The sequence below is a fragment of the Bison bison genome, unplaced genomic scaffold (genome assembly GCF_000754665.1).
Source record: "Bison bison bison isolate TAMUID 2011002044 unplaced genomic scaffold, Bison_UMD1.0 scf7180017864530, whole genome shotgun sequence".
Taxonomy (NCBI): domain Eukaryota; kingdom Metazoa; phylum Chordata; class Mammalia; order Artiodactyla; family Bovidae; genus Bison; species Bison bison.
The window spans coordinates 7,895,321-7,923,315 of NW_011495080.1; the positions used below are offsets into that span (position 1 = coordinate 7,895,321).

Sequence of the window (27,995 nt, forward strand, 5' to 3'; positions counted from 1 at the left end):
AGTCAGCGGGGGAAGGAACCACCGCATGATGACGGGGCCCCGGCCACTCCAGCTGACAGCTCTTTCCTCCTCCCTTTTTCATGGGTACAATGCAGCATTTAGACTAGCTAATCTAATCTCTAATGCTCTTTCTGCTTCTGACATTCCATGAGGTTTGTCTTTAAAAGAAAAAAAACTTTTTTGGCCAGGCTGAGGGGCATGTGGGATCTTAGTTCCCTGACCCAGGGATCAAACCTGTGCCCCCTGCAGTGGAAGCGTGGAGTCCTAATCACTGAACCACCAGGGAAGTTCCTTTTTTTTTCCTCTCATGAGGTTCTTTTTTTTTTTTAATTTATTTATTTTAATTGAAGGCTAATTAGTTTACTCCCATGAGGTTTTAAACACCAAACCACTCCAGTTAGAATAACTGGACATGGATAAACGACATTGGCAAAGCATAGGATATAAATAGGAATATGGGGCTCCTTGGACCTCTTCTATATTTCAAAGTCAAAACTTCTATCCAAGCAAAAGGCAACAATTTATTTGACTAGAAATGTTGACCTTTGTCCAAGAAACCCCCAAAGATAACCTAAGGGAATCAGGGCAGGAGAGGAGAGGGCCGTGGATGTACCTACTAGGTTCTCCAGGGTTGCCAGTTTCACACTGCTCCATTAGGATAAAGATTCCTGGCTGGCTCATCTACTTATCTACCCACTTTATACTGACAAAGCCCCATGGCAAAGTAGGTACTGGCAACCGGGAAATAAGGGTGGGGAATCCAAGATGGATTTGTTTCAATCTCATTGTATTAAATTCTACCAGAGCCCAAATTCTACCCTAAGGGGGCATAAAGTTCCAGGTTTCTAGTATATCTAGATTGTAAGAGCTATGACGAAACTGCAGTAGCAAGCAGAAGGCGCTCAAGTTCTTGAGATTATGCAACAGTAAAGCTCATAGGTAACGCATAAGAGGAACCCTGTACCCAGGCTGACCTCAGCAAACAGCGCAGTTTGGTACTACCACTCTTCCAGCTCCAAATGGAACCCGAAGGGCACCTATTGGATTGTCTGCCCCCTACTTCTAGGCCCACAGTGCGGGGGCACCAAGCTCCTGAACCCCACTCCTCAGCCACAGTTATTGATCCAAGGGTGGACCTCGAACCCTGGGCATGTGGAACAGGGATCAAGAGCCAATTCAGTCTCTGAAGTGGTACAGGAGCATGTTTAGCTCAGGCAGGCATATTTTCACTAAGTGGCTTAGACATATTTCACTTAGTCGCTCAGTTGTGTCCAACTCTCTTGTGACCCCATGGACTATAGGTGGCTTGCCAGGCTCCTCTGTCCATGGGATTTTCCAGGCAAGAATACTAGAGTGGGTGGCCATTCCTTTCTCCAGGGCATCGTCCCGACCCAAGCAGGGATTGAACCTGGGTGTCCTGCATTGCAGGCAAATTCTGGTTTAGGAAGCAGACAAAACTATTTGTCAGTGAGAGAGGAAAAGTTGGAGCAGAGGTGCAGAGGCCGAGTGGCCACAGATTGGAGGCACATGGCCCCCTGGGTTCTGTGTGCTACAGACTGACCTTGAGGCCCAGAGCTGCACCTCTGTCTGAGGTTCTTCATTTCCTCCTAACAAATCCCCATTCTGTGTGAGCTGACACACACAGGTGCCTTCATGAAGCTGTGGCCCTTCCCCAGCCTCACAGACACTTTCAGTTTTCCCTGGTGAGCAACTAGCACGTCTTAAGTGCCATTTTTAAGGGGCAGAAATCTCTTTGTAGTGAGGATAAACCCATTCTCTAGTGCTTCCTCCAAACAGGAAAAGTAAAGCGCTCTCATGTATGTTTATCCTAACTAATGCTTATAAAAGTCTATGATAGAGTCAGAGTAGGTATTATTCTCACTTTAAAGATGAAGATACTGTGGCTCAGAGAAACACAGTGTCTTACACTTGAAATGACACAGCTAGCAAGTGGCAGATCCAGGTCAGGAATCCAGGTCCTGTGACTTTGGGTTCTGTGTGTGTTTTAAGCTACACAGAAGTAGGCTGTCTCTCCAGGGTGGAGTTTCTGGCAGTGCTGACAGACTGTGGGGCCAACATCTCCTAGCCCCTCTCCAGCCACCTCAAGTGTCATGTCAGCCTTCTTCTATTTTAGGAACCTTGCCTCTGGTAAAGCACTTCTGGTCAACTTTACTGATTAACACGCTTCCGGTTTTTGTGTAAGCAGCAAACTGAGGAACAAGGGCCTACTCTGTTAACCCTCCAAGTCCCCACTTGGCTGGAGCAAGCCATAGCAACTGTGTTTTAACCCTGCCTCTTCTGCTTACTTAAAGGGTCTCTCTGGTGTGCTATCCTTATAAGTCAGTCAACCTTTCTGAATTTGTTTCCTAACTGAAGAAATGGGAATAAAACTTGTTGTGATATGTCTTAGCACTGATGAGGAGATTAAATGAAATAATGGATGTGAAAATACTGCAGTTTTTAAACTACAGATTGATCTATCGAAGTAAGGGTCTATTGTTTACCTTAAATTACAAATTCTGTATAACCCTTTACAAATTTAATTCAATTTATGATTTATATTAAAATCAGGGCTGGCCAGACAAGCCAGCTGCTTCACAAAATAACATTTTTGGATCCTTCTGAAAGGATCCACAGGGCTGAAATTTATCGGTGCAGCTTCTTTTGAGTTATGGCATTACAGTTTTCAAAACTATTAAGTTACAAATATCTTTGTGAAGAGGCCAAATCATACACCCCACCAGTAATACCTCAAGAAAACGAAATTTGACAGTGACAGCTCTAAGACAGAAAGGACCAGGGAGAATGGAAACGTGGCTCAGAGACAAAATAATTTCTCAATCCCCAAACACCTTTTGAAATAAACCTGTCCAGAGTCCTTACCCATTTTTGGCAGTGATGTAGGACAAGATATTTTGATTGAAGAACTTCAGGATCAATGGGATGCAGTTGGCAAATACCAAATGTTGTGATACATATTCAAACTGAAGTAAAAAATCAAAGCAGAAAGGAAGTTTATCTTGGGGAGAATAGAAGGTCTATATGAAAAATAAAGAGGCAAGTACAATTCTGATACCCATTCCTAAGAATGTCCACTGTCCACTTGTGTTAACAGTCTTCCTGTCTGGGATGTGGGGAGAGCCCTCTTCAGCCAGCCTAGCCGACATAGAAGGGGACAGTCTGCAGTGCGTGTATGTTGCAAGCGCCTCACCAAAAGCACAAAATGTACACAAGCCAGAAAGAAAATCCCACTCCAGATAAACAGAAGGAACTGCTGTGAGATTTGTTCCTAAGCTCTACAGCAAAAGGAAGGCTCCCCAAGGGAGTTGCCTCCCATACCAAAGCTCTGGCTCACAGAGTTTCAACTGTGATGGATATGCCAGGAACAGGTGCAGCCCAGCAACTGTTGGCATCACTCAGTCAGGATGGATACGGTGCGTGGTAACCAAATGAACCACTGGAGCGTGGGCTCCAGGGTGGGTCTGGTTCACTGGACTAGCCCCTATACTTAGAATATCAGTATTTTAATGAATCAACAGGAGTCCTTCAGTCAACAAATAATGCACTAAGAATAAGCCCAAGATCTTTTTGATGGGTTAAACAATAGAACATAGCGCTCCACTTCGCTCTCTTGAATTTGGATGGGGTTTGCTTCCAGGAAGACCTCCTGGGGCAGTGTCATCCGGCTTTTGCCCATGATACACTGAACAGCATCACACACAGTTTGTCTCCAGAATCTAAACTACTCTAAGTGTAGAAACTGGTTGAAAAAGCACAGAACTGCAGTGTTTTAAATCCCTTAGCTCTTATTGATTCCTGATCACCAAAAAATAGCCATGGCAGCACACTCAGCTGCCCTCTCCCGAGGTGTGTGGTTAGAAGTGAGGAGTCAGCTTGTGTTGCCCAGTTCTCTCTTCTGCTCAAATATCTTCTCCCTGGCAGCTGAATCAGGGTATTTTGCAAAGCCTCAGGTGCAGGAGCCAATACAAACCTACTGTCAAGTGATGGGAAACATCTTTCAGTTTGAGACATGTCTGTAGCCTTGTCAGGACACACTGACATGTACTGGCAAGGCCCATCAGGCCACCCACCCGTCTGGCTGTGGATCCACATACTGCCCACCAAGAGAAGCAGACAGAAGCACACACACGCAGATCTCTTTCTACTAGGAACACTATTTCTCACTCATCCCTCCCTATTCCTCCCAGCCCTGCTGCTGCTCTGCAAATATTGGTAGAAGAAGTGTGTGTCCTTGGGGTACCCTAACACACTACAAGATGTCTCTGAATGCACTAAAGTGGATACATATCCAGGTTGTACAGTTGAACCTGCCATGGATACAGACTCTGCAGGGCCTCCCTGCACTGAGCTCCTGCTGTTTTAGCAGCAAGCTCGGTTCTGACTTCTCAGGAGGAATGGGGCAGAGCCTCTGTGCAAGAATGAGAAGCTCCGCCTCCTCTCCATGTCTCACCACAGAGAACACTCACTCACTGCCCCCATCTTCTCCTATGTCTTGGCAACACCCACAGCACCAAGTCCAAACTCCGTGGCATGGCAAACATTGCTCTTATGCGGAAGCAGGTTCTTAACCTCTTTTAGCCTCAGTGGAATAAAATAAGACCCACGTCGCAGTGTTGAGAGAATTTAATGAGATCCCAGATGAACCGATTAGAGTGCCGGCCACAGTGTAAGTACCCACTAACCGTGTGCTAGCACAGGTATTGCTGTCTGCTCCCCACCGTCCTCTCCAGCTTCACGTTACCACCAGACCTCCCCGTCTCCCTCTACCCCATGCAGAACTCCAGAAACATTTGATTAGTTTCCAAAGGTACTTTGCCCTCTGCCCTCAGGAGTTTCACAAATCAGCTTTTCTGCTTTAAATGCTTCCTGCCATCATTCCCTGACAACTCCTGCACCCTGGCTAACAAGTTTTCTGTAGGACTCAGGTTAGGAGTCACAGCTTCTCCACCTCAGGCTGGATTAGGTGTTTTCATAGCAGCTAATGCTTACCTGTAACACAGCACTTATCACTCCATAATTGCCTGCTTTACATCTGTATCCTTTATAAAACTTCAAAGCCCTTATGAGCTAGAGGATGCCTTATATAGAATTCTATCTCAAATGTTAGAAGAATGCTTCACATACAGAAAAGTATGCTTGGCACCCCCCCGCTCCCCTTTTGGCGGCATGCTTGAGTCCTGTGTTCCATTGCTTCAAAGCTGGCTGGGCATATTCCCAAGAAGCTAGGGATTCCTACCTACGACCCCTGGATAATGTTCAAAGGACACAGATGTTTGCAACTTTCTAGGACAATTCCCCACCTTGTGCCCCAAGCTTGTGCAACACGTATCTGGATTCCGTAAGACAGAGAACGATGCTCTGCTGGACTCCAAGGCCCTTGTGTTCTTCCTCTGGGCGGCAGGACCTGGAGGACACCTGAGGGGTGTGGAGAAGTGCTCTGAGCTGCTCACCTGGTAGATGTGGTTCAGTTTGAAGTGTTTGAGGAGCAGCAGGAGCAGGGCAGAGATGCTCTTTACAATGATCTCCTTGTGCCTGTTCACATCGATGCCCAGCTTCATGCTTTGGAGAACAGTGATGCTGCAACGGGGAAAGGAAGAGTCAGTGCAGAAGGTGGCCTTCGAGAGAGGCCTACAAGGACCCAGGTGTTTGGGACACATACAGTACACACCAGTGAGCCAGAACCTGAGAAACCTGGGCTGTGCTAGGGAAACCTCCAGAGTTCCCACTTGTGAGTCTGTCTGGAGGTCTGTCTCTCTCTCGCCTTTGGCAAGCTTGTCCCTTAGCAATGTCCACCCACATACACATGCAGCCAGTCACTGGCAATGATGTGGCCCTCCAGACCCTCAGTTCTGGGCTTGAGAGCACTGCAGTGGAAAGGGGCCACTGGTGGCAGAGAGGAGATCTCCTTGGAGACAATCCCCGTAAGTGTTAACAAGGTGAGGCAGGGATGAGAGAGACTGCAGACAAGACAGTGAGTGTTCAGCAGCTGCTCCCACTGAAGCACTTACGGCATCTCCTCAGGCAGGACGTCTGCCAGGATATTGATAGAGTCTGTCTTAGCTTTGGAGGTGGGGGCTGCAGCCAGTAGAATCTTAAGCAGAGCAATCTAGGAAGCAGAAAATGAGGAAATCTACCCCATTCAACAAGGCTATCCTTCCACAACTCAACAGCTCCAAGAGAAGTGTTTGAAATCCTTGCTCCAAGTTCTTCACTCAATAACCAAAGCTCCCTACTTCCGGAAGGGCAAACTGGTGCCCAGTCCTGACGGGCCTGGGAGGCTAAGGAGCCTGAAGAGATGTGCTTACAGACTGTTCTGCGTCAAGACTGCTCTTTCCAAAGAGGATGAGAGAAGGAGCAGAGAGTGGGGGCAATGCCTAGAAATTAGGTGGGAGGGAAAGGCAAGATCCACCCCCCTCACCCTCTTCCTTCCTTTCCCTCAGACCATCAGCATTCTCCCCTGGAAGACTGAGGCCAATTAGGACACCAGAGGCCACCCTGGACCTCGGAGGGACTAAGGTGCTTACTCAGGAGAGGCCCCTGGTGCATCCTGCATGGAGCCTACCCCATTCCCCACCTCTCCCAAACAAGGACTTGGAGGTAGAGACAAGTCCTCCTTCCTCTGGAGGAGCCCCAAGGGGAGATCAGAATTCTGAAGGCTCAGGAAGCAAACTCAAGTGACAGAGGGCTCAGCTTAAAAGGGCTCTCCGCCATCTCTTCTTCGCAGCTGAGAAGCTCTCACAGCCCGGACCCGGCCGTCTCCTTACCATGTACTGGGGGAGGCTATACAGCATGCCCTGGTAGAGGATTTCACATGGCGTCTCTGGTACCACCTCTTCCCCCTACAGCAAGAAAACACACAGTTTGCCCAGACCATTTTCCAGTTGACCAAAATCTATCTTTCCTTGGCTGTGGAGGATGGCAGGACAAGAGCTGGGAGTCAGCTTCGTACCCGAGCTGCATTCATGAGTCACTGCAGGACCTTGGGTCAGTTCCTTTCCCTCTCTGAGACCTAATCTCCTCTTTCAAGGATCAGAGAGCTAGTCTGGATGACCTCGGAGCGCTCTTCCAGCCCTGAGAACCTATGATTTTAGCTGTCCCGTTATCTGGAATCTATCTAGAGTTCTTTCTATATCGCTTTCCAGGTCAGAGTCAGAACTCCCACCGAGGATTTGGCTCATATTACTGCTTTGCTGTATATAATGGGCTTAACTCAGGCCACAGGTATGCCTGGGACACTGGAACTGACACCCCACACAGAGGCACTTCCTCTGGTGTCAATCTGAGGCCATCTGAAAGCTTGGGGAGGCTCTGAAGCCAGGGAGGAGAGGTGGATGACTGCACAGAAAGGGTTAATAAAGGCCTGCAGAAACAGTGAGCAGGGAAGAGTTTAGGTGGACGCTACTTTCTTTCCTTCTCCATTACCCTCTACGACAGCCCTGCTTTCGGACCAGCTCCTTACGCACAACTCTGTCCTTGTGATGACCCCATTTAAGTCCTTTATCAGAGTGGGGAGACAGGGGCCTCTAGTGCTCAAGAGGCTACTCAGGCCACTGTCACCTTTGGCCAGTGCAGTCCGTCTTCCTCCCGTCACCCTGTGACGGGACAAGGGTCACCACCATGAGACCCTGAGGTAGAGGGATAGCCAGACCCCTTCTATCCCACACAACGCTGCTGCTGCTTAAATGTACACAAGTCTTAACGTCCTGGCGACCCTGCATGTTTATATTCTGCTTTATAAAAGGCCTATTTCATACATTCTCCCCTCTCTTCCAACCAACACCCTCAACCCACAGCCCCTCAACAGTTGCTGACCCTACTTCTAAGTTAACGGACAAAACAGAAGCAATCAGATAGGCACAGCCTCATCTTCTCAACACCAAATCTACCAGAGTCTCTACCTTCCCATGTGCCATGAAGGATGAACCGGGTACTCCTATCAAAGGCCATCTGCCACTGGTGCTCACACACTTTCGTTTTGTTGAGTGCTTCGGTTCTGTAATTGTCTTTCTCCTGGATCATCCCTCTTAGGACATAAACATACTCTAGTATCTCCTCCAATAACACTATAAAACATTCCCCTGACCCCACATTCTCCTTCAGCTACCACCCCATTTCTACCTTCCTTTTCACAACAAAATTTCTATGTGGTTTGTCTATGTTGACTAAGCCCACCTCCTTTCTTTACATTCCTTTTTCAATACACTCCAACTTGGCTTCCAGTCCCACCACTTCCCTTGAGATTGCTCTTATCAAGGTCACCAGTCATTTCTACGTTGCCAAAGCCAATGGGTACCTCAAGTCTTATCAAGCTCCATTTGTCAGCAGCATTTGACACAGCTGATCACCTCCTTCTTCTTGAAAGGCTTTCTTTTCTTAGCTTCTGTGGCATCATACTCTCCTGGATTTCCTACCCTCTCACTGGGTGTTTTTCTTACTCCTCTTTCCTGGCTCCTTTCCTGGCTCATCCCATCCTCAACACACTGGTGTGCCCCAGCGCTTGGTGCTGGGTCCCATCCTCTTCTCTCTCTCCTTCCTCCTCAGGTTACCTCAGCAAGTTCCAAGCTTTTAACACCGTCCATGAGCAAACAGTTTCCAAATTTATTTCTCTTAGTCAGTCCTCTCTCCTAGAACTCTAGGCCTATATATCTAATTGCTTGGCTGCTCTACATGGGTAGACATCTAAAACTCAGTACAACCCAAATAGAACCGTTGATAAAACAGAACTCCTGGGAATTCCCTGGCAATCCAGTGGTTAGTACTCTTGTACTTTCACTGCTATGGGCCTGGGTTCAATCCCTGGTTGGGGAACCAAGATCCTGAAACCCGTGCAGTGTTGGAAAAATAAAAGAAAAATAGGGGAAAACACATTTTAAAAAAAGAAAACAGAACTCCTCATCTTGACAAACTGTAGTTACTCTTATTTTTTTTGGCTGCACTGAGGCAACATGCAGAACTTCCCCAGCTGGGATTGAACCTGTGCCCTATGCAGTGGAAGCGTGGAGTCTTAACCACTGGACCACCAGAGAAGTCCAAATAATCAAGTACTTATTCTTGATTGCCCTTTATGTCTCTGTATCCACATCCAATGGAACTGCAACTCTTGTCAGCTATACCTCCAAAATATAACCCCAATTCATCCCCTTCTATCTCCACAATTTGTTGTTGTTCAGACGTTAAGTCGCGTCAGACTCTTTGCGACCCCATGGACTGCAGCATGTACCACAATTACTACCTTGGTCTAAAATACCATCATCTCTCATCTTGATCATTTTTAGTTTCCAAAACTCCCTGCTTCAACTCTTTCCTCGTCAAGCCTTTACAAAGTAGCCAAAGATTTTTTAAAAAGATAAATCAGATCATGTCACTCCTGTTTAAAATCTCTGAAGGCTTCCCTTTGTCATGTCAATCAACTTCAAGCTCCCTATCTTTGCTTAAATGTCCTGTGTAAAGTGGCCCCAGACCACCTCTCTGACTCTGTCTCATACAACCCTCATTCCCGTGCTCCAGCCATAACAGTCTTCATTCACTACTTCTAACACTTAGCTTGCTCTCACCTTGTTAATAAGGCTGTTCTCTCTGCTTGGAATGCTTTTCGCCTTGATGTTCTTATGGCCAGCTCCTTCTTGCACCTCAGATCTTGGATAACTGTCACTTCTCAGAGGTCTACATACCCTGACTGCCCAAGCTAAAGTAGTCTACTACATGGTATGTGATTCTATGTTAATTTTCTTAACTGTATCTGCTGCTGCTGCTGCTGCTAAGTCGCTTCAGTCGTGTCTGACTCTGTGGACCCCATAGACGGCAGCCCACCAGGCTCACTGTCCCTGGGATTCTCCAGGCAAGAACACTGGAGTGGGTTGCCATTTCCTTCTCCAATGCATGAAAGTGAAAAGTCAAAGTGAAGTCGCTCAGTCGTGCCCGACTCTTAGCAACCCCATGGACTGCAGCCCACCAGGCTCTTTCGTCCATGGGATTTTCCAGGCAAGAGTACTGGAGTGGGTTGCCATTGCCTTCTCTGAAAATCTTTGTTTCTTAATTACTATTGTTTTTCTCCAACCTTATTGTGAAAGTAGAGACCGTGCTTGCTAGCATGCAGTAAGAGTCCCACAGCAAGCACACAAGTTCTCTGACAGCACTGCCGAGACTTGCCCCTGTGCAGGCTTTCCCTGGACTTACCAAAGACATCGGGCACTTCTCCAGCTCCTCCTCATTCTTGATCTGAACATCTGCGATGGAGACGTACTTGTGCTGGGAACACAAGATGTCAACAAGGGGCTGAGGGCCTTGATCACATGTGTACCAGCCTCTTGCTTAACCTCCCCAATGACGAGGAAGTGCCCTATTTATGGGTCTGTCACCTCAAATAAACCATGCACTGTTTGAAGGCAGGAGTCTTACTCACCTTTGCATCATGAACATCAGCAAAGTTCTTTAATACAGTATTTTTATTTATTTCATATTTCCACATTGGATGGGCAGCAAATACTTTAGCATCTACCTTCAACCAAAGTGCAAGGGGAAGAAAAGAACAAGCCCAGGCCTAGGACCACTGCTCTGAGAGCTCTGCTGCAGATGCCTGTATGTGTGTGCATGTGTGAACGGAGTGATGATGGAGAGGTGAGGCTGGGCTCAAGGTCTGTGCAGGGAATACACTACTCTTCCTCGTCCTCACACACTCTCCGGATACAAAGCAGACTGCTACTTGATCCTGGGCCTGCGGAAGCTACTGAGCCTCTAAGGAGCGAGAAGTGAGAGGAAAGGAAGTGATAAGTGGGAAGAGGGAGAGTAGGGTGGGAGGAGGGAAAAGCAATGAGAGAAGAAAGGATAACTTTTTCATCCATCTAAATGTAGGACACTGAATAGGTAGGGAGAGACCTGATTTTTTTTTAATCTGTTTGGCCAAAACCCTTGCAGAGGAAATACAGAATAACAAGTTCAGAACATGTCTAGTGGAAGAGCCCTACCCAGGACCCAGGACCCTACTGGGGGTCATCCAATTTGTATTGATGAGTCCCTATCTCTGAAGACTGACAGCCCAACCTGCTCACCTGCTTGAGGGTCTTCACACTCTCGTGGATGGGCCTAGGTAATCCAACCAAAGTATCTGTATCCCTGTGAACACAAGATACATAAAGGTCAGAAGTACAGAGAACTACCGATACTCCTGGAGTCACGTGGACCAGGCCACTTTCACCATCTGGTTGCCTGGATCTTTCTCTGCAAGTTACCAGGTCCCTCATTATTGCTTCAGGACACAAAAAGAACAATGGTACAGAGAAGAGTCTCTGTAACTTAGGGTTTCTGTACAGTCTAGTGGGGACTCACTTTGTCTGGGAGTAGGTTCCTATTTAAAAGGGCATGTTGCCCAACAACACTTTTGACAGCAAAACAGCAGTAAGAATGGGTTCTGAGGTTTTGTAGTGACCAGTGGGGATTCACAAGGGTAGGGAGATGGCGAAAGACTAGATCTGTTCCCACCATGTTGCTTCTTCACAGAATTCTCTAGGAAAGAGCCTGTAGGAACCATCTCATAACACTCTGATGAGGAAATTGATTCCCATAGGGAAATGACTCGATCAACATCCTATACCTGGCTGAGAACATAAAAGTTCTAGGAAACTGGAAGGAAAAAACTAGATGGCAAGAACCCAAAGCAGTCACTGGGAGCTGCCCAAGGCTCTGGGTTGTATCACCATGATTAGGCAACATTTCTCATTCTAAGCCACCCACTCTTCTGGCCCCTAAGAACCCCTCTATATAGCCAGTTCTGACCATCCAGTCACTTACTGCCCCAGAGTGAATCCGATGAACTTGTTCCTACTCATCTCCAAGAAGTGCTCAATGTCCTTCTGTCTGAGAGGATGGTGGACAGACAAATCCCAGAGAAGGGAAGAATAGCAAACCTTGAGAGAGAGAACCTTACTGGGCTCCCACCCCTCCAGATGGAAAACTAGAACAGGAAGGGAAGCCAATAAAGGAACTCCCCACCCAGGAGTTCTAACTCACAGCCCAGCTTACTGAGCCTTGAGTACACAGACCACTCCGCCCTCAGCCTCCAGTGACTAGAACCCTGAAGCCCGGGGTCCCTGGTGTTATCAAACCTACCTGACCTTTGGGGCCCAGGGTAGGCCCTTGGGAAAGGCCACCCGTTCAGCAGAGAGGAGTGCCTGTGAGGGTGGAGGGGGTACTAGAGGGTCCTGCTCTAGCAGGTCTAACTCTCCATCCAAAGTGCGTTCTCCATCGCTGGCAGATTCCTCTTCCTCCTCTGTGGCTGGTTCCTCAGTCTTAAAGAGATCTCTTTCGTTGTAGATGTCCAAGCTGTCCTGCTTAGTAAGGAGTTGCTGGGGGGCGAGGAGGGTGGGTAGAAGGAGAGAGGGAAGGTGTCCAGAAATCTCAGTCTGGGCATCCTTGTCTGAGGCTACCCACTACCCCCAGGCCGCTGACTTCAGGGAACATGGAGTAAGAACCCACCCCTAGTGAGAACTTTCTCTTCCCATCTCAACCCTACTGTCCCCACCAGGCCCAATTCCAGGACAGGCAGCTCTCTCAAGCAAGCACACAAATGGCTGGGAGGCAGAGCACAGATAATCCCAGAGTCACACTTAGGTTTCAGAAAGCACTGATGCTTTTTTTTTTGCCTGCACTTTCCTTCCTAATTATGCTCTGCTTAGGTGAACATTCAATTAATTTGCCTTCTGTGAGCATACACCAGCTGGCTGACTGAGGAAGAGGAGAATGGGAGCTTGCTGCTAGGCAGAGGGAATCGAGTTTGGAATTTTAAATCTTGTCACAGAAAGACAAAAAAGACTGGACAGAAATAGGCCAAAAAGTTAACAGTGACTGCTTCTGGTTGTTAAGATTGTGGGTGACTTTTTTTTCCTCCCTTTTCACATTTTTATATTTGTTCTAAATTTTCTATAATGAGTAAGCATTACTTTGTAAAACAAAAAATAAAGGTTAAAAAAATATCACACTGCAGATAATGTAGACTAGATTACTGAGTGTGACTGTCTGGACCCGTCAGCTGTAGTTGGTGAAGTCAGGTAGATCAGGCAGGCGGGTTCTTGGGAGCATGGTCAGGTCTCAGTGCAAGTTGTACCTGTGACCCTTCTAGGGACGCAGACTATCTAGAACCCTAACCAGTCATCTTTAAATGTAAGCCTCTGGCTGGCTCAGAGTAAAACTTCTTACTGAGAAGAAAATGATAAAGTGCCTCTACCAGGTACCTATGGCCAGGATTATACCCCAACTGTTGTTTGGCACACTAGGGAACTCCAGGCTGCTGCTGCTGCTAAGTCACTTCAGTCGTGTCCGACTCTGTGTGACCCCATAGACAGCAGCCCACCAGACTCCCCAGTCCCTGGGATTCTCCAGGCAAGAGTACTGGAGTGGGGTGCCATTGCCCTCCCCAGGCACTGAGGTCTAGGTCAATGATCCTTAGTAAGACGTGAATCTATGAGTGATATCACAGTGTGACATACTGACAGCCAGGGCCCCATCAGGGCTTGGGGACAGAAGCCAAATTATAGTCTCCATGATTTCAGGTTGGTCACAGGGCTGGTCAGGGGTAGGACAGCAGAGTCATTTGCTGCTCTTTCCTAACATATCCAGAGCTGCTTAGAATCTCAACTTTTGGCCAGCCAGTATCACAACACCACTGTCTGCTTTAGTCCATACCCTTCGAGAACCACGGCGGCCTCGCAGTTTGGAGGGTGGAGGTGCCAGCTGAGACTCCCCCAGGTCGAGGGTGTAGGAGGGCGGGGAGGCAGCCCGCATGCTCTTCACCACCTGGATACTGTCCTCCGCCAGTGGAGGCAGGCCCAGTTCTGCCCGCTTCTGTACTTTGAGAGCCTGCAGATGCTCAAATCCACCGAGGGTAAACTGAGATTTGAACAGGAAAGGGGCAGAGAAGAGAGGAAGGAAGTCAGAAAGCAAGGTCAGGGAAGTGTGGACAGAGAGAAGAGTCACAACCTCCAGTTCCCAAGACCCCCTCAATTAGGAATTAATACAATAGGAGAAGGCAAAAAGAATGTGGTGACTGGGCCCAGTCTCAGAGGTGGCTACTATCCCTTAGAGCTCAGGGGTCAGGATAAAGTATTATTTACTGACCCAGGGCTGGAAACATCCCCAGAAATTAGGAAAGGGACTACTGAAGGCCTCCACTGGGGGATAAAAACAGGAAAATGTACCCCCTTTTAAGGAATACATCTAGATACTATACACCCCTAGAATCACTCAAGGCCTGCCCTGGAGGGTAGGTTGTTCAGCCAGTTCTGTGGGGTGGGAGCCAAAGAGGAGGAACCGGGTTGAATAATTAGTAACAAAACTGCAACCATACACTTACAAGGACTTCCTTTTATGAAAGCAAATCCTCTATCTGGACGGAGAGCAGACACTAAACCCTATATTTTATAGCTAGAGAAACTGAGACACAGAGCATTGCCCAAGGTTCCTCAATATCAACAGAGGTCAGATCTCCCACCTCTCAGCCAGTGTTCTTTCCACAAAACATTAGCTCTATCAGGGAGAGGCGCAATAACACCCTACCTCGAAAAGTGGCATCTCCCATCAGTCCAATAGAAAAATGTAACCTGCCCTGAAACAGAACCTCTGATTTCTCCAGGACAGCCCTATTGCCCCTCCACTGGCTAACAGCTGCCCTGTTATTCTGCCTAGCTCCAGCCTCCTGGAATCAGACCAGAAAAAACTGTGGTGGCAGAAGGCACTGCCTGTCTGATGAGACGGGAGAGGGAGAGAATCAGCCACTCACCATGACTACTTTCCAGAGCAGAAGCAGGACCTTCTTTATGGGGAAGTGGGGAGCCAGGCCACTGCAGAACTTGGTGACCATAGAGAAAAGCAGAAGGGCAAAAGGCTCCTGATTATGCGTGGAGAAGCCTGGGAAGTATGGAGAGAGGCAAGTGAGAAAATGAAGATGAAGCCGCTGAAATCCAGTTCCTGTAACTCTGCTTCTGGACACATTGAGGAAGGCACTCACCTCCTTGCAAAGAATTTGAGGACTTGGTTCTTAGAAGGAGACTTAGAGAGCCCCTTTGGGGAATCCCCGCCCTCCCCTGCCAAGGGCAGGATAAGAGAGGTCGTGGAGGTAAAATGCTTGGGGGTGGATGTCAAACTAGAAGTTAACAGTAATAAAGATGCTTTCTGGCTGAGGAACTCAAACATTTTGTAGATCACAATTCACCTTCCCACATCAATAAATGTATTTTTTAAAATCTCAAAGGCCTTCATATCTCATCCCTGACTGAGGGCAACACCAACTTATATTTTCAAGGTAAGGCACCTCATTTTTTCATGTGGGATTTGTAATGGAAGGGGAGAGGGATGAATTCCCACTTATAGGAATAAAGAAAACCAAAATACAGAGAAGATATATGAGTGGGCCTAGCTCAGAGACAGAGAGGCATTCAAGCCAGGCCGTCACACCTGCCACATAGAATCTCTGTCCTAAAAGAAGGGATGTTAATTCTTAAAAAGAAGAAGACAACAAAAGAAAACTTGTCTGTCCGTCGTGAGCAGATGCTATGCTTCCCGTCCGCCCTAGGCTCCTTGCGTGCCACTTCTTACTCAATTCAGTGCGGAAGGTCTCCCGGGCTGTCCTCCACCCACAGGAGTCTGTCTCTCGCTCCAGGCGGATATTTTCCACCATTAGGTACAGGACACTCAGCAGCACCCTGAGGTTACAGAAGGGTCACAAGAGGTTCCCATGGCAGTTTCCAATCTGTGGTCTGAGACCTCAGGCATGGTTTCTGTGGGGGTCCAGTCCAGCGGAATTAGGAACTTCTAGAGGTCTGGGAGCATCTGAAATCTGGGCAAAGGTTACCCATTGCTAATGATCCCCTGTTCCAATCCCGTGGGCAGCCCTACTCACCTGAGTTCTGTGCTGTCAGCAATGGAGATGGCTGGCTTCCGAAGAGCACTGCTACAGGCCTGGCTGTTGCTGCCACAGGGACGAGGGAGAAAACAGGGACCTATTAGGCCTCTTTACTCCCTGTATTCCGCTCTTACCACATGCACAAACATAAGTACCTGCCATTCCCTGTCCATGTAGCTAAAGAAATTGGTTTAAGGTAGAGAAGCCCATAGAATTCTTCCTGCTATCTCAGCAAATCCTTATCTACAGTGAAGACGAGAAAGGGTAGGGTCTATGATATTCACTTGTCTTAAAATCCCCACCGTGTCTAGCACTGTGCTACACACAAAACAATGCTTGGTGAATAATAAACAGAATTAACCCCATCTAAAACATCTGAGTGATAGGGTGAGACAAATACGAAGTCTTAGTTGCTCAGTCATGTCTGACTCTTTGCGACCCAATGGACTGTAGCCCACCAGACTCCTCTGTCCATGAGATTTCCCAGGCAAGAACACTGGAGCAGGCCCATTTCCTTCTCCAGGGGTCTTCCTGACCCAGGGATCTAACCTGGGTCTCCTGCATTGTAGGTGGATTTTATTTTTACTGTCTGAGCCACCAGGGAGTCAACATGAGGGGGTCACTAGAGTGGGAGCAGTAGATAAGGCCACCTTTGAAGCTATAACCATGGGGGAAAGAACTGGGCACAGCCATGGGAACTGGTCCCGTCCCTCTGTGTCATGTTCTCAGGGAGAACAGTTTTCTTCATGGATTCCGGAGGGAGGCTGAGCTGAGAAGGTGTCTGAATGAAAAAGCAACACAGGACAGGCCCCTGAAGCCCAGTACTGAAGCTGTACACAGGGTAGAAGCTGCTGATGAGCCGAACCTCAGGGAGGAGGACAGACTACCAGAGGGCAGGGCTGGTGGAGGGGAACTGTCAGTGGGCTCTGGACTGAAATGTGAAAAAAGAAGGCTCTACAGTGACGGAACCCGCTGAGGACATGAGGCAACCTTCAAGAAAGGGGGTGGCCAGCCCTCCCCGAAGGCTTCTCACTCGATTTCCATGTGGAGTAGCTCCAGGAAGGCCGAGAAGGTCCCCATCTGATAGAGCAGGAAGCAGTTGTACCTGGACCAGTGGAGCACATCGACCTCTGAGTCACATTCCCCAAAAGTGCCTAAAGGACCAGACAGGGCCACAGAGGGTGAGGGGGAGGGCGTTATCCCTGTTCTTTCCACCTTGCCCCATAATCTTGAGACTGTCTTCTAACACTCTACCCAACAATTAGGTGGACAAAGGTAGGGCAGGAGCTGCCCAGAACTTCCCAGAATGAGGCAGGGGAGAGGAGAAGCAGTCTGCAGGGTGAGGTCCAATGTGCTCACAGCTGGGCTGTCTTAAGTGAGTTCCCTGAGAAGGAAGTCCAGAGACAAGGATTCAGGTGCAAGTAGTTTATTTGGGAGTTGATCCCAGGAGTTATCAGTAGAGAAGTGGGGGAGTGACATAGGGAAGAGAAGGCAGCAAGAACTCAATCCCAAGTGAGGAGAAGCTCTGGAGAACAGTATAAAACAAACAACTTGGAATCATCCCACCCAAGAGGGCTGAGGCAGTCGGGCTGTTCCCCCACTAACTCCTGGCAGGTGCTGAGGAATGCACTGGATAAGGGGAGCACATGAGTCCCCCAGTACTTCTGTGGGCTGCATGGAAAGCCCTCGGGCAAAAAGATGAAGCGACTGGCAGCTGGAACGTGGCCAAGGCACCAGACCCAAGACAGAGGGCTGGGCACTGCCTTGTTTGCTACAGTTTTTCCTTCGCCAGATACCTTTCTTTCCTCTCCAGTTACGATTTTTTTTTTTTTACAGTTTTTTTTTTTTTTTTTAAAGCTTCTAAATAGTTGGTTCTGCCAACAGCCCTGTTATTTATGATCTCAGGGCTTTCTTTTACTACTTCAGCTAAGCTATCTCATTTCTCTTTCCAGCACCTGGCTCACAGGTGCCTTCTGGGAAGCTTTCATCAATTAATCTCACCGAGCTCTGATCATCTCAGTGACAAATCACTCACAGCATCCTCTCCTGCTGTTGTGTTGGCTTGGACCATGTAAACGCCAGTGAGAAACAATGTGTAAATTGGCGGCATCCCGCCTCAGAGCCAGGCCACACCTGGAGAAAGAAAGCTCAGCGGGTGGTGGTACACTGTCAGCTCTGACCACAATGACCCTCTCTATAAACGATTATAGCCCGGGTTAAGGAAAAAAAGAACGCTGTAAGAAATCCTGGCGTGCCTGGAAAGAAAAAGGTTGATTCCAAGGGATCCAGAGCAGGATCTACCACTATCTCCTCTTCACGTAAGTACAAGTCTACTCCTAGCACACGACACGACTGTCCTCGAGAGGCAGGGACCTGGCTTTCCCAGCATGACTTGCGTCCTCCTAGCCCTGATGACACCATCTCTCTCCCAAGTCTCCACCCCTCTCAAGTTGGCAAAGATGGCTGCTCACCTTGGGCCAGGTAGAGGACAGCTCGGGCCACCTTCAGTCTCCGTTCCCTACTGACCACCTCCAGCCGGTCTAGGAGTCCCATCACATAGGCCTTCTGGGCATCTTCCTCCAACTCCAGCCACTCCTCACCCTGCACTGAGGACAGAAGGCCATACAGATGCAGTGTCAGCTGTTGCCTCTCCTTCTTGGAAAGGCTTCTGAGAGTGTGTGCACCTCTGATGCCAGCCCCCTTCAACAAATTCTTCTCTTCAAAAGCTTTACTGAGCTGACAAAGAATAAGGAATGGAAAAAGAAACCAAATGTTCTTGCCTGAACCCACTCTATAGCCTTGTCTTCCTCCACACCCCCTCTATCTTTCTGTCTTTCCTCAAGGACTTCCCTCTGTCTCCCTACATATCCAATTCCTATACATCGTTACAAGTTCAGTACAGAATCACCTCTTTTCCACTAATGCTCCAGCCAGAAGCTTTGCCCATGATACTTTTTACTTTTCTAATGACACTACTCATTTTCCTCTTGGCCTCAGCTAGTTCTATGATGTATACATTTCCCCTCTGCTATCTAACTATAATTTCTTTGAAGATACTGTAAATTTACCTCTACCCCTGCCTCCTGCATCTCTGGCACAAACTGGATACTCACCACACATGTGCTGAGCTGAACACTGAACTGACACTGACCAAGTAAGGAAATGGAGGTCTGAGTGGGTCACAGTGTGGGCACATGAAATTATTACTCCTGATGGTGTTGGGAGTGAGGCAGAGTGGAGATGGGTTGAACGCTAAGGTCAAAGGCCAGGCCGGGCACAGGGTTACCAGGTAACAGGATAGCAGTCCAGCCCCACGTCCTCACCCCTTTGACATCAGGAAAGGCCCCAGCTCAGGCTTCTCTTGCTTCCACTCTGTGACTTCTCTACTTGATACAGAAAACCCATATGCAAGAAGGAATAGAGAAATTATATGGTTGTGGAGAGGAGAAAGAAGGATCATACTTTATTTTAGGCTTTTTCTAGATCAGCCTGGGATTTCACGTACAGAAAAAGCAGATCTCAATGAATAAGGATCTGGGATCACCTTGGGTCTTGAAATCCTCTTCAAAGCACCTCCTGTTAGTGGTAAATTCTGGGTTTTCGGTGTAGCTGTACAATTCTGTGGCAGGAAAGATAGGACAGAATTATAAACATTTAGCAGATCTTTACAGAAGGGGCCTGGGATGGAGACAGTGGCATGAAAGAGCTAAAGCTTCCAACACGTTCCTGTGTCCAATTCAATCCAGAGCCAGCTTCCTCCTTTTCGGAGGTTAAAAATAGCCACTTGTGTCCCTGGGTGATTAAAGCATCAAACCTGTCCTCCTCCTGCCAGCTGGCTGCTACGGCAGAGAAGGCAGCCTTCGACATTTGCTGAGGGCCAGGAGGAGAGCTGGGACAGAGAAGGTTTAAAGTCATCATTCCTGTTTCTTAGGGCTGCATCCTTTTCTGCTTGTCAAGCTAGACTGGAACTATCTTGTCTCTAGGGAAAAAGCGGACAATACAACTCCTGAAATTTAGATGCCAGATCCTTGTGCTATTCAAGGAGCCAGGGTGAGGGCTGGAGAGGATGAAAATATTAGAGGGCTCTTTGGGGTTGGAGCCAGTTCATTCTCTCCCTGTGGAGTTTCCTTGAAAGGTATAGAAGTTTACATTCCTGCCCACGGCCACCTGGGCAGAAACAGCATCAAACCTTGTACAAGCAGCTTTAATTGTCAAAGGGCCGCCTGTGCCCAGGAAAATCTAGTGAAAATCTTTGCTGACAATAGCCTCTCAATACAAAATGCAGAGAGCTTTTGAGAAAAAAAGAAAAACACCCTTTCCTACCTATACACGCTTACATCAGAATATTTCATCAGTACTCTTGTCTTACAGAGGATGAAGTAGTAGTGATTAAGTCAAAAGGTGCTTCCTCAAAACTCTGTTCCCTAAGATCTGGCTGGAAATTTAACTAGGTCACAGATAATTCACAAAGCAAGAGACATTCACTTATGTTCCAGCCAGCTGTCTTACTGGTCAAGAAATACCTTGTCTGGGAGCCAGGGCTTTTGCATTCTGAGTTCCAGAGTCCTAGAGTGACCAGAAGCAAATCTCAGCTCTGATTGTGAAATTCTTCAGTCATTAGTGAGTAGTGTAGATTTATATTTTTAAGTAGGGCACAAACCCACTCAAAAAAAGGGAGAAAGGCTCTTAGGTACTGACCTTTGCTTTTGTCTTATTTTTAAATTTCAGATCATGAACTTTCGTACACTACAGGTAAATATAGAATGCATAAGAGACGCTGTGTTTATCTTTTCAGATTAAACAAGTGTTAAAACTTGTCATATCTGTTTCAGACATCTAAAGCCCCTTCTTCCTCCCTGGTCTTATTTCCCTCTCTAGAGATAACCACTATGACGAAACTGGTGTGTATGCTTCACATGCCTATTTTTATACTTTTAGGATATGTGTACATGCCTGTCAACAACACATGACATTGTTCTGTTTTTAAAGCTTTTATCCAAGTGGTATCATATAGTATGAATTATTTTTACTTAGGAGTGTTTTTATTTTTCCTTAGTATTTTTTATTAAGTTTTTCAAGATTTTACATGAAAAGCAGTGTGATGAACAGATCCCTTCATTTAACTGACACGGTTCTCAATCAAGTGTGCAAGCAGACGTCTAGAAACATCTTTAAACTTGGGTGTTTAAGCAGTTTTTTCCCCCTTGTTTCTAGTTGTTTACTCTCATAACAATGCTTTCTTTTTAAGCTAGAGGATACTTACTTTACAATATTGTGATGGTTTTTGCCATATATCAACATGGATCAGCATTGGTATTTAAGCAGTATTTTGGATGCATGTATAAATTATTTTGCCACTGTTTCTTCTACCCCTCAACATATTTCTAATATTTTTTGACACTGAAGCATACTAATACAGATCAATTATTTTAATGACTATACAGTAGCTAATATATTGATACACTACAGTTTACCCATTCCCCTAAGTTGTTTTCAGTTGTTCCCAATGATGACAATAAACATCCCTTTAAGTGTTTTCTTGGGCTCAAGAGTTTCTTTTAAAGTGTACCAGAGTTGTTGGGTCATAATATGTGTGAATTCAACTTTGCTAGATATGACCAAAACTGCTTTCCAATTTTATACTCTGTTCCTGCAAGCCAAGCAATGTATAAAATGTATAAAAAGTAGTCACTTCTCTGCACCTCACCATCCCCAGACTTTTAAATTTTGCATCTGATTATTATTTTATTTTTTTTTGCTGTGCCAAGTCTTAATTGTGGCATGTGGGATCTAGTTCCCTGACCAGGGAGCAAACCTGGGTCCCCTGCATTGGGAACTCGGAGTCTTAGTCACCGGACCACCAGGGAAGTCCCTGATGATTGCTGAATAATACCTCATCATTTTGCTTTTCCCTATTTCCTAACATAACTGAGTATCTTTTCATGTATTTATTTGACCATATGGTTTTCTATTCTGTGAATTCCTATTCATATTCTTTGACCATTTATCTATTGTCTCTATTGGATTTCTCTCTCTCTCTGTGCATTCATATTCTGGATTCTAATCCTTTGATGTTGTTGGTTATTAAACTTAGCTCTCTATTTCTGTCACTCATCACAAAATTTGTTCCCTATGCTTATTCAAAGAACTTTTTGAAAGTCTCTTTTCTCTGAAAAAGCATGTCTTAAAGTGTCACTTCCATGTGACAGAATATTTAACATTCACACCATTTCTACACAAAGCTTGTTTATTAATAACTGGCATTTATAGCATGTGTAACATGGAGGCCCTGAACGCAAGGAGATCACATTTAGCTTAAGCTAAAAATCCAGGCAGAGAGAAGCAGCCCAGCATTGAAAGAAGAATGTGATCACTTCACTCCAGCTCAGAAACATCAAACCAGAACTCCACTATGATGGATACAGGTGACATGTCCAGCCTTGCTCCGCTGGCCAGTTGTCTATAGAGATTTTCTTTAGACATTGCTGAGACTTTAGTAAGAGGCAGGTATTAGACGAAGGGGGCGAGATGGAGGTAGAAAAGGACAAAGAGATGGAAAGGGAAAGAAATGGAGAGGGTGGCAGAAAGAAGGGGGCACACAGAGACGGGGTGAACACAGGAAGACAAAGAAAGGAGAAATGTGGAGACAGTGGAGAGAAAACAGATTTGAAAGTGTACCAAAAGAAAATAAAGAAGGGTGAGCAGAAAAGAGTGACAGAATGAAGAATGGAGAATACCATACACAGCCAAGAAGCACTCACAGAAAGAAATGTGAAAGCAAACAAAGAGAGATTTACCACTGGAGGCTGGAGAGAAATGGGAATGTGGAGAACAGACTTTGTTCTACAGCCACTTGCTGAGAACAGACAAGCTGCCAGGGGACGTCACAGGCATCTTTGCTCTCCTCCTGGCCACCCCTCCACTCTACAGAGACCCATCTACCTCCTACCTGACAACTCTGCTGCGTGCCCATCTGCATCTCCATACTCAAATTCCAGGGTGGGGCAGTCCACAGAGCCCTGTAATGGAGAAATCTTTGTGGTAACTTGGGAACAGGGTTGACCAAAAGGAGCTTATACCCTCATTTCATCTTCTTCCTCTCTTGGAGGCCAAGGTTAGATCAAGAAGACAACTAGAAGAGCCCCATCTGGGCCTTTCAGCCAGGAAATAACCCCCACCCCCACCCCAAGCCAAAGCAAAAGCTCACTCAGTGCAGGGTTGGGCTGAAGATTCCTATACAGAATCAGAAACTCTGGGCAAAGGCCCAGGATCATGAACAGATATGAAAGCTACAATCTGTGCCCATATCTGATCTACATAAACACAGAACTGAAGAACATCTAGCTGATCTCTAGAAAGACAAGACAGATGAAAACCAAAGAGGTAAATTGGATTCTGACTTCAGCTCTCTGTCATTAACCCATTGTATGATTTGGAGATCATTCTCTGGATCACAGTTCCTCATCTATAAAAAGAGGTCCTTCGGCTCCAATATTCTGCAATTTTAGGATTGTCAAATAAGGTAGCATTTCTACTTCAAACTGTATTAAAGGCTAGATTGCCTATGACATATGTATAAATCTATAGTCCCATTTAAAAAGTATTTTTAATATAATCCTCCCTCCTAATCTCTTTAAACATTTCGGGGTATTGCCTACCAATATATTAACAGACATGAATTTTTAAAACGTTGAATCTCACCTCTTGTCACATACACTGTTATATATTATGTGATCTTGAACAAGTTACTTAAGCTCTTTGTACCTCAGTGTGGTATAAAGATATCCTTGATCTTTGCCCCCTCACCCTACTCCCTGGTACAGAGCTCCTAAAACCTTTGGAATTTTTTGAGTGATGGGAGTGTCTATTATTCATCCCTGTCAACCACACTTGAGTTTATACTAACGAGGTGACTCACAGTGAGAGTTTCAAAAAAGGGGCTCCAAAGAGGGGAAAAGACTGGAGACTGAGTTTAATTAAGTGGCCAATGGCTTAACTAACCAGGCCTAGGTAACCAAACTTCATATAAAAACCCTGAAACAATGTGATTTGGGCACACCAGTGTGCTAGGAGGGTAATGCACCAGAGAGGGCATGGAAATTCCATACCAGTCCACCTCCACACCTTATCCTATGCCTCTCTTCATTACATTGTTCCTGAGTTGTACCCTTTATAATAAAATTGTAGGCATAAACATAGCACTTTTCTGAGTTCTGTGAGTTGCTTTAGCAACCTGAGAGGGACAGTCATGGTGACCCCTGAAGTACTCTTGCCTGGAAAATCCCATGGACGGAGGAGCCTGGTAGGCTGCAGTCCATGGGGCTGCACAGAGTCGGACATGACTGAGCGACTGAACTGAACTGAACTGAAGGAGAAGTGCAGGTGGTTTGGGGATCCCACTGTGGGATCCCCATTTGACCCCTTAACGTGTGGGCTCTGTGCTAACTACAGTTACTGTCAGAACTGAATTGGTATCAGGCAATTGTTGGAAAATGACATTTAGTTTTCTCATCTGTAAAACAAGGATAATTCATAGGGTTATTGTAAGAACTAAAATGAATTAATACAGGAAAAGCAGTTAGCACACCAGCCAGAACTTGGTAGCACTATGTAGATGGCTACTCTACTTAGAATTTTACTTATTCTGCTTACAATTTTAATATTATAAAGGCATTTTTCTCATATTATTATAACTTTCCCTTTAAACAGAAAACTGAGGAGTTTCCTGATAGCCTAGTGGTTAGGATTCAGCACTTTCATTGTCACCATTCAGGTTCAATTCCTGGTCAGGGAACTGAGATCCTGCAAGCCACATGGCACGGCTAAAAATCAAAAGGAATTAATTAAAAATAAATAAATAAGCAGTTAAGTGGACAGATTTCTACTGGCTTACTTAATCAATCCTCTATTGTTGAACATTTGTTTTTATTTTTCTTTACATGTAACCATAATACATGCATACATTTTTTCATATTTATGATCTTCTCTAAGGATAGATTCTTATAAAGGGAATTAATGCATCAAACTTTCTTAATATTTGTATGGTTCTTTGTACATGTCAAGTTGTTTTCCAAAATCACTTTGTCAACTTACACTTCTAACAAGGCGATTTGTGTTTAAATCTGCTATAGCAAAGAGTTCCAAGCTTCTGTATTACAGAGACCAATAAGAAAAAAAAAAAGGTAGACAGTGGGGAATGACATAAAATTTTTGATGTTTTATTTTGCTAAGCAGAAACTTTAAAAAATCTCTTAAAATACATATATGTATTTTTAAAAAAAGTTTAATACCCCAAAAATGGAAAGGTCAAAATATCAGCACGTGTCATTAAAAGCAATGTTTTCAAGCTTTTTTGACTATACGTCAAAGCAGAAGTAAATTTTACATCACGTCTCAAAACACACAAAACTGGAACAAAAGATTAACAAAATATTTACCACTACTATATGTGATACACTAGTATTTCCTATTTATCTATTTCTTTAAAAAAAAAAATTGGTCTCAACTCACAGGTCTCAACTCCTTACAGTTTGAAAAAAACATCGTTTTAAATTACATGCATCTTTAAATTTAATGTATTGAATTACATTTTATGGAAAACTTACTTCAGTGTCTTGAATTTTCCTCATTTTTCTACAAACCAGTTAAACTTTGTCAAGGTCTTTGGGACCCAATTAAACCAAGGAATCTGGTTGTAAAAGGCCTGAAGTGAATCCTTTGGTTAGGTTAAGAATCTTTTTATGAAGCAAACAATCATTCTCTAGCTTCCTTTTAAGGTTAGGATATCTATACACTAAGCCACTGGGAAAGGGTAGGTCAATGGTGCCCCTATAAACACAGTGATGTACGAGGCTCTCTTGTGCCAACAGTAATTCTCTTCAGGTAATTCTTAAAGCTGTAGAGAGTAAAGAAAATCATCTTCCCCAGGACTGTCTTCCACAGGTATGCGAAAGGAGGGAAGGAAGGAGAAGCAGATGGTCATTCTTTCTGAGAGTCAAGCAGAGTGTGGTCCCCGGGTTTTGCGGCTACAGGGGATACACTGACAGGTAAGCGCGGCTCTTCTGCTGCAGCGGGAGGTGAAGGAAAGCTCATATTTCCGGCCAGCCTTTGGGGAGGCAATGAGCTAGGATGGAGAGGATCACTAGTTATTGACCACCACATGAAAAGTGCACCTGCAGACAATCAGGAGGCAAACAGCAGTGCAGGTGGAAAGCTGAGGCTCTGGAAACTGAACACCCCGGCAAGAGTAAAGTACTATCAGAGCCTTTTCCAGAAGGAAGACTTGATAAGTAGGGAAGGGCCTCCTGGTTCAAGAGGAATTTTAATTCATCATAGAACATATCATTCTGAAAATGTTTTACTCACTCCCACATTGTCTGTCTCTCTGCCTCCACAAGAAATGTTAGCTCCACAGGGCAAAGACCTTATCTTGTATATTGCTGTACCTCTAGCACCTAAAACGGTGCTGGGCATATAGAGAGGACTCAATAATTGTTGAATTAATGAAAGACTCACCTCCCCATGCCTCGCCTCACCTCACCTCCAAAAAGCCATCTGAACAAGAACAAGGTCTCTGTAGGGGAAGGAGGCACAGGGTACCCTAAAGACCAGATTCATGCTGAGGCAGGGAGGGAGACCACACGATGCATAAAACCTTGATCTAGTATGGCAGGATGGCTGAACTCTGCCTCTGAAAGGTGGTGTGACTTCGGGCCAGTCTTTCTACCAATTCCACTTCTCTCTTCTAAAAAATGGATGCTTGTCAGTATCGAAATAGAAAGTATTTGTGAAATCCCGTTGGAACTGAAATATAATTCAAATGGTAAACCGTTGACTGGGATGCCTAAGACCAGGCTTCTAGTACCAGTTCTGTCCCTTGATGATGAAAACATAGTACTAAGGGCTACTATGTGCTAACCAACTACATGCACTGTGCCTGCACTAAATTAAACATTTCACATCCATTTATCTCATTTTGACTTTATCATAACCTTCTGAGGTAGGTAGTATTAACCTCATTTTACAGAAGAGGAAACTGGAGCTCAGAGGTTGGCAATTTGACAGAAGTCAAATGGAGAGTAGATGGCAGGGCTGGGATTCAAACCCTCAAAAACCTGGTCTGACTGACCCCAAAGCCTGGTACTCCTGGCCACTGTGCCGTATGTATGATCTTGGGCAAGCTGCTACTGTCTCCCACTTCTGTAAAAGCCAGGGCTGAAACCAGGCCTGGGTCTGGTTTCTACAGACCCTTTGACGTCTGACATCTTGTGGTCTGTTCCGACTCCCGGCTCAGATCCAGTTCTACTCTTGGCTACTTGATGGAAACTGGCTGGATGAAGGGGGTTGGAGAGGTGATGTTAATTCACTCCTTTCATCCTCCTAGTTAGGATTTAAGAACAGAGAACATTTACACCCCTATCTATTGGTCTGTATCCTGGAGTAGGTCCACTCACTCGCTCTGGAACTGACCCGCCTGACTCCTGTCTCATTATAACCCTTACGAGGAAGGGGCACTGATCCCATGGAAAGCGCTCCTTCCAGGGCCAGCCAGCACACGGGGGTAACGGGAAGGGCCGAAGTCCCGCGGCTCCTCTGATCGGCGCGGGTAGCCTCGGAGTGGGAGGGTGGCGGCCCCCCCACCACACCAGCCCCTCTTCACTGCGGCGGGGATCGGGCTTCCCACCCCTCAGGACAGTCCCTTCCCCACCCCGCGCCTGTTCCCTCCGCTGTAAACCAGCTTGACGAATTCCCACTTCACGGGGCTACAGCGATGAAGCGAGATAAATAACTGAAAGTATCTGGGACACTGGATATCACGCTCTATCTTCGCGCCCCCAAAGGGAAGGCTAGAGGGCCGGGAAGCCCCCGACCCGCACGAGGAGACGGGCGGAGAGGGTCAGGGGCTGCAAAGCCGGGAATTCAGGCTGCGGTTGGCCCCGCAGGTGCCCGCTTTGCGGAGCGGCTCAGGGCGCGCCGGGGGACGCGGCCGAAGCACCTTAGCCACCGCTTCCCGCCCCGGGTGTCTCCCGGCCCTAACTGAAAGCCCTCCGGGCTCCTCCCCTCCGACTCCCGCCGTTGGCTT

At 46.3% G+C, this 27,995-nt stretch overlaps 1 protein-coding gene across 1 annotated transcript in view; it reads right to left on the reverse strand.

Annotated features, from left to right (window-relative positions):
• The window catches only part of STRIP2 (striatin interacting protein 2), a 53,373-nt gene that overhangs the window by 20,860 nt on the left and 4,518 nt on the right, over positions 1–27,995 (reverse strand). The window contains exons 3-19 of the mRNA XM_010831759.1: positions 27,974–27,992; positions 22,863–22,932; positions 19,458–19,532; positions 18,385–18,519; positions 16,947–17,067; positions 15,911–15,979; positions 15,607–15,713; positions 14,792–14,919; positions 13,699–13,902; positions 12,127–12,362; positions 11,809–11,874; positions 11,070–11,133; positions 10,198–10,269; positions 6,786–6,860; positions 6,030–6,127; positions 5,472–5,598; positions 2,884–2,984 (exon numbers count right to left, since the gene is read on the reverse strand). Coding sequence (XP_010830061.1) covers positions 2,884–2,984; positions 5,472–5,598; positions 6,030–6,127; positions 6,786–6,860; positions 10,198–10,269; positions 11,070–11,133; positions 11,809–11,874; positions 12,127–12,362; positions 13,699–13,902; positions 14,792–14,919; positions 15,607–15,713; positions 15,911–15,979; positions 16,947–17,067; positions 18,385–18,519; positions 19,458–19,532; positions 22,863–22,932; positions 27,974–27,992 — 1,767 coding nt within the window. The remainder of the gene's footprint in view (positions 1–2,883; positions 2,985–5,471; positions 5,599–6,029; positions 6,128–6,785; positions 6,861–10,197; positions 10,270–11,069; positions 11,134–11,808; positions 11,875–12,126; positions 12,363–13,698; positions 13,903–14,791; positions 14,920–15,606; positions 15,714–15,910; positions 15,980–16,946; positions 17,068–18,384; positions 18,520–19,457; positions 19,533–22,862; positions 22,933–27,973; positions 27,993–27,995) is intronic.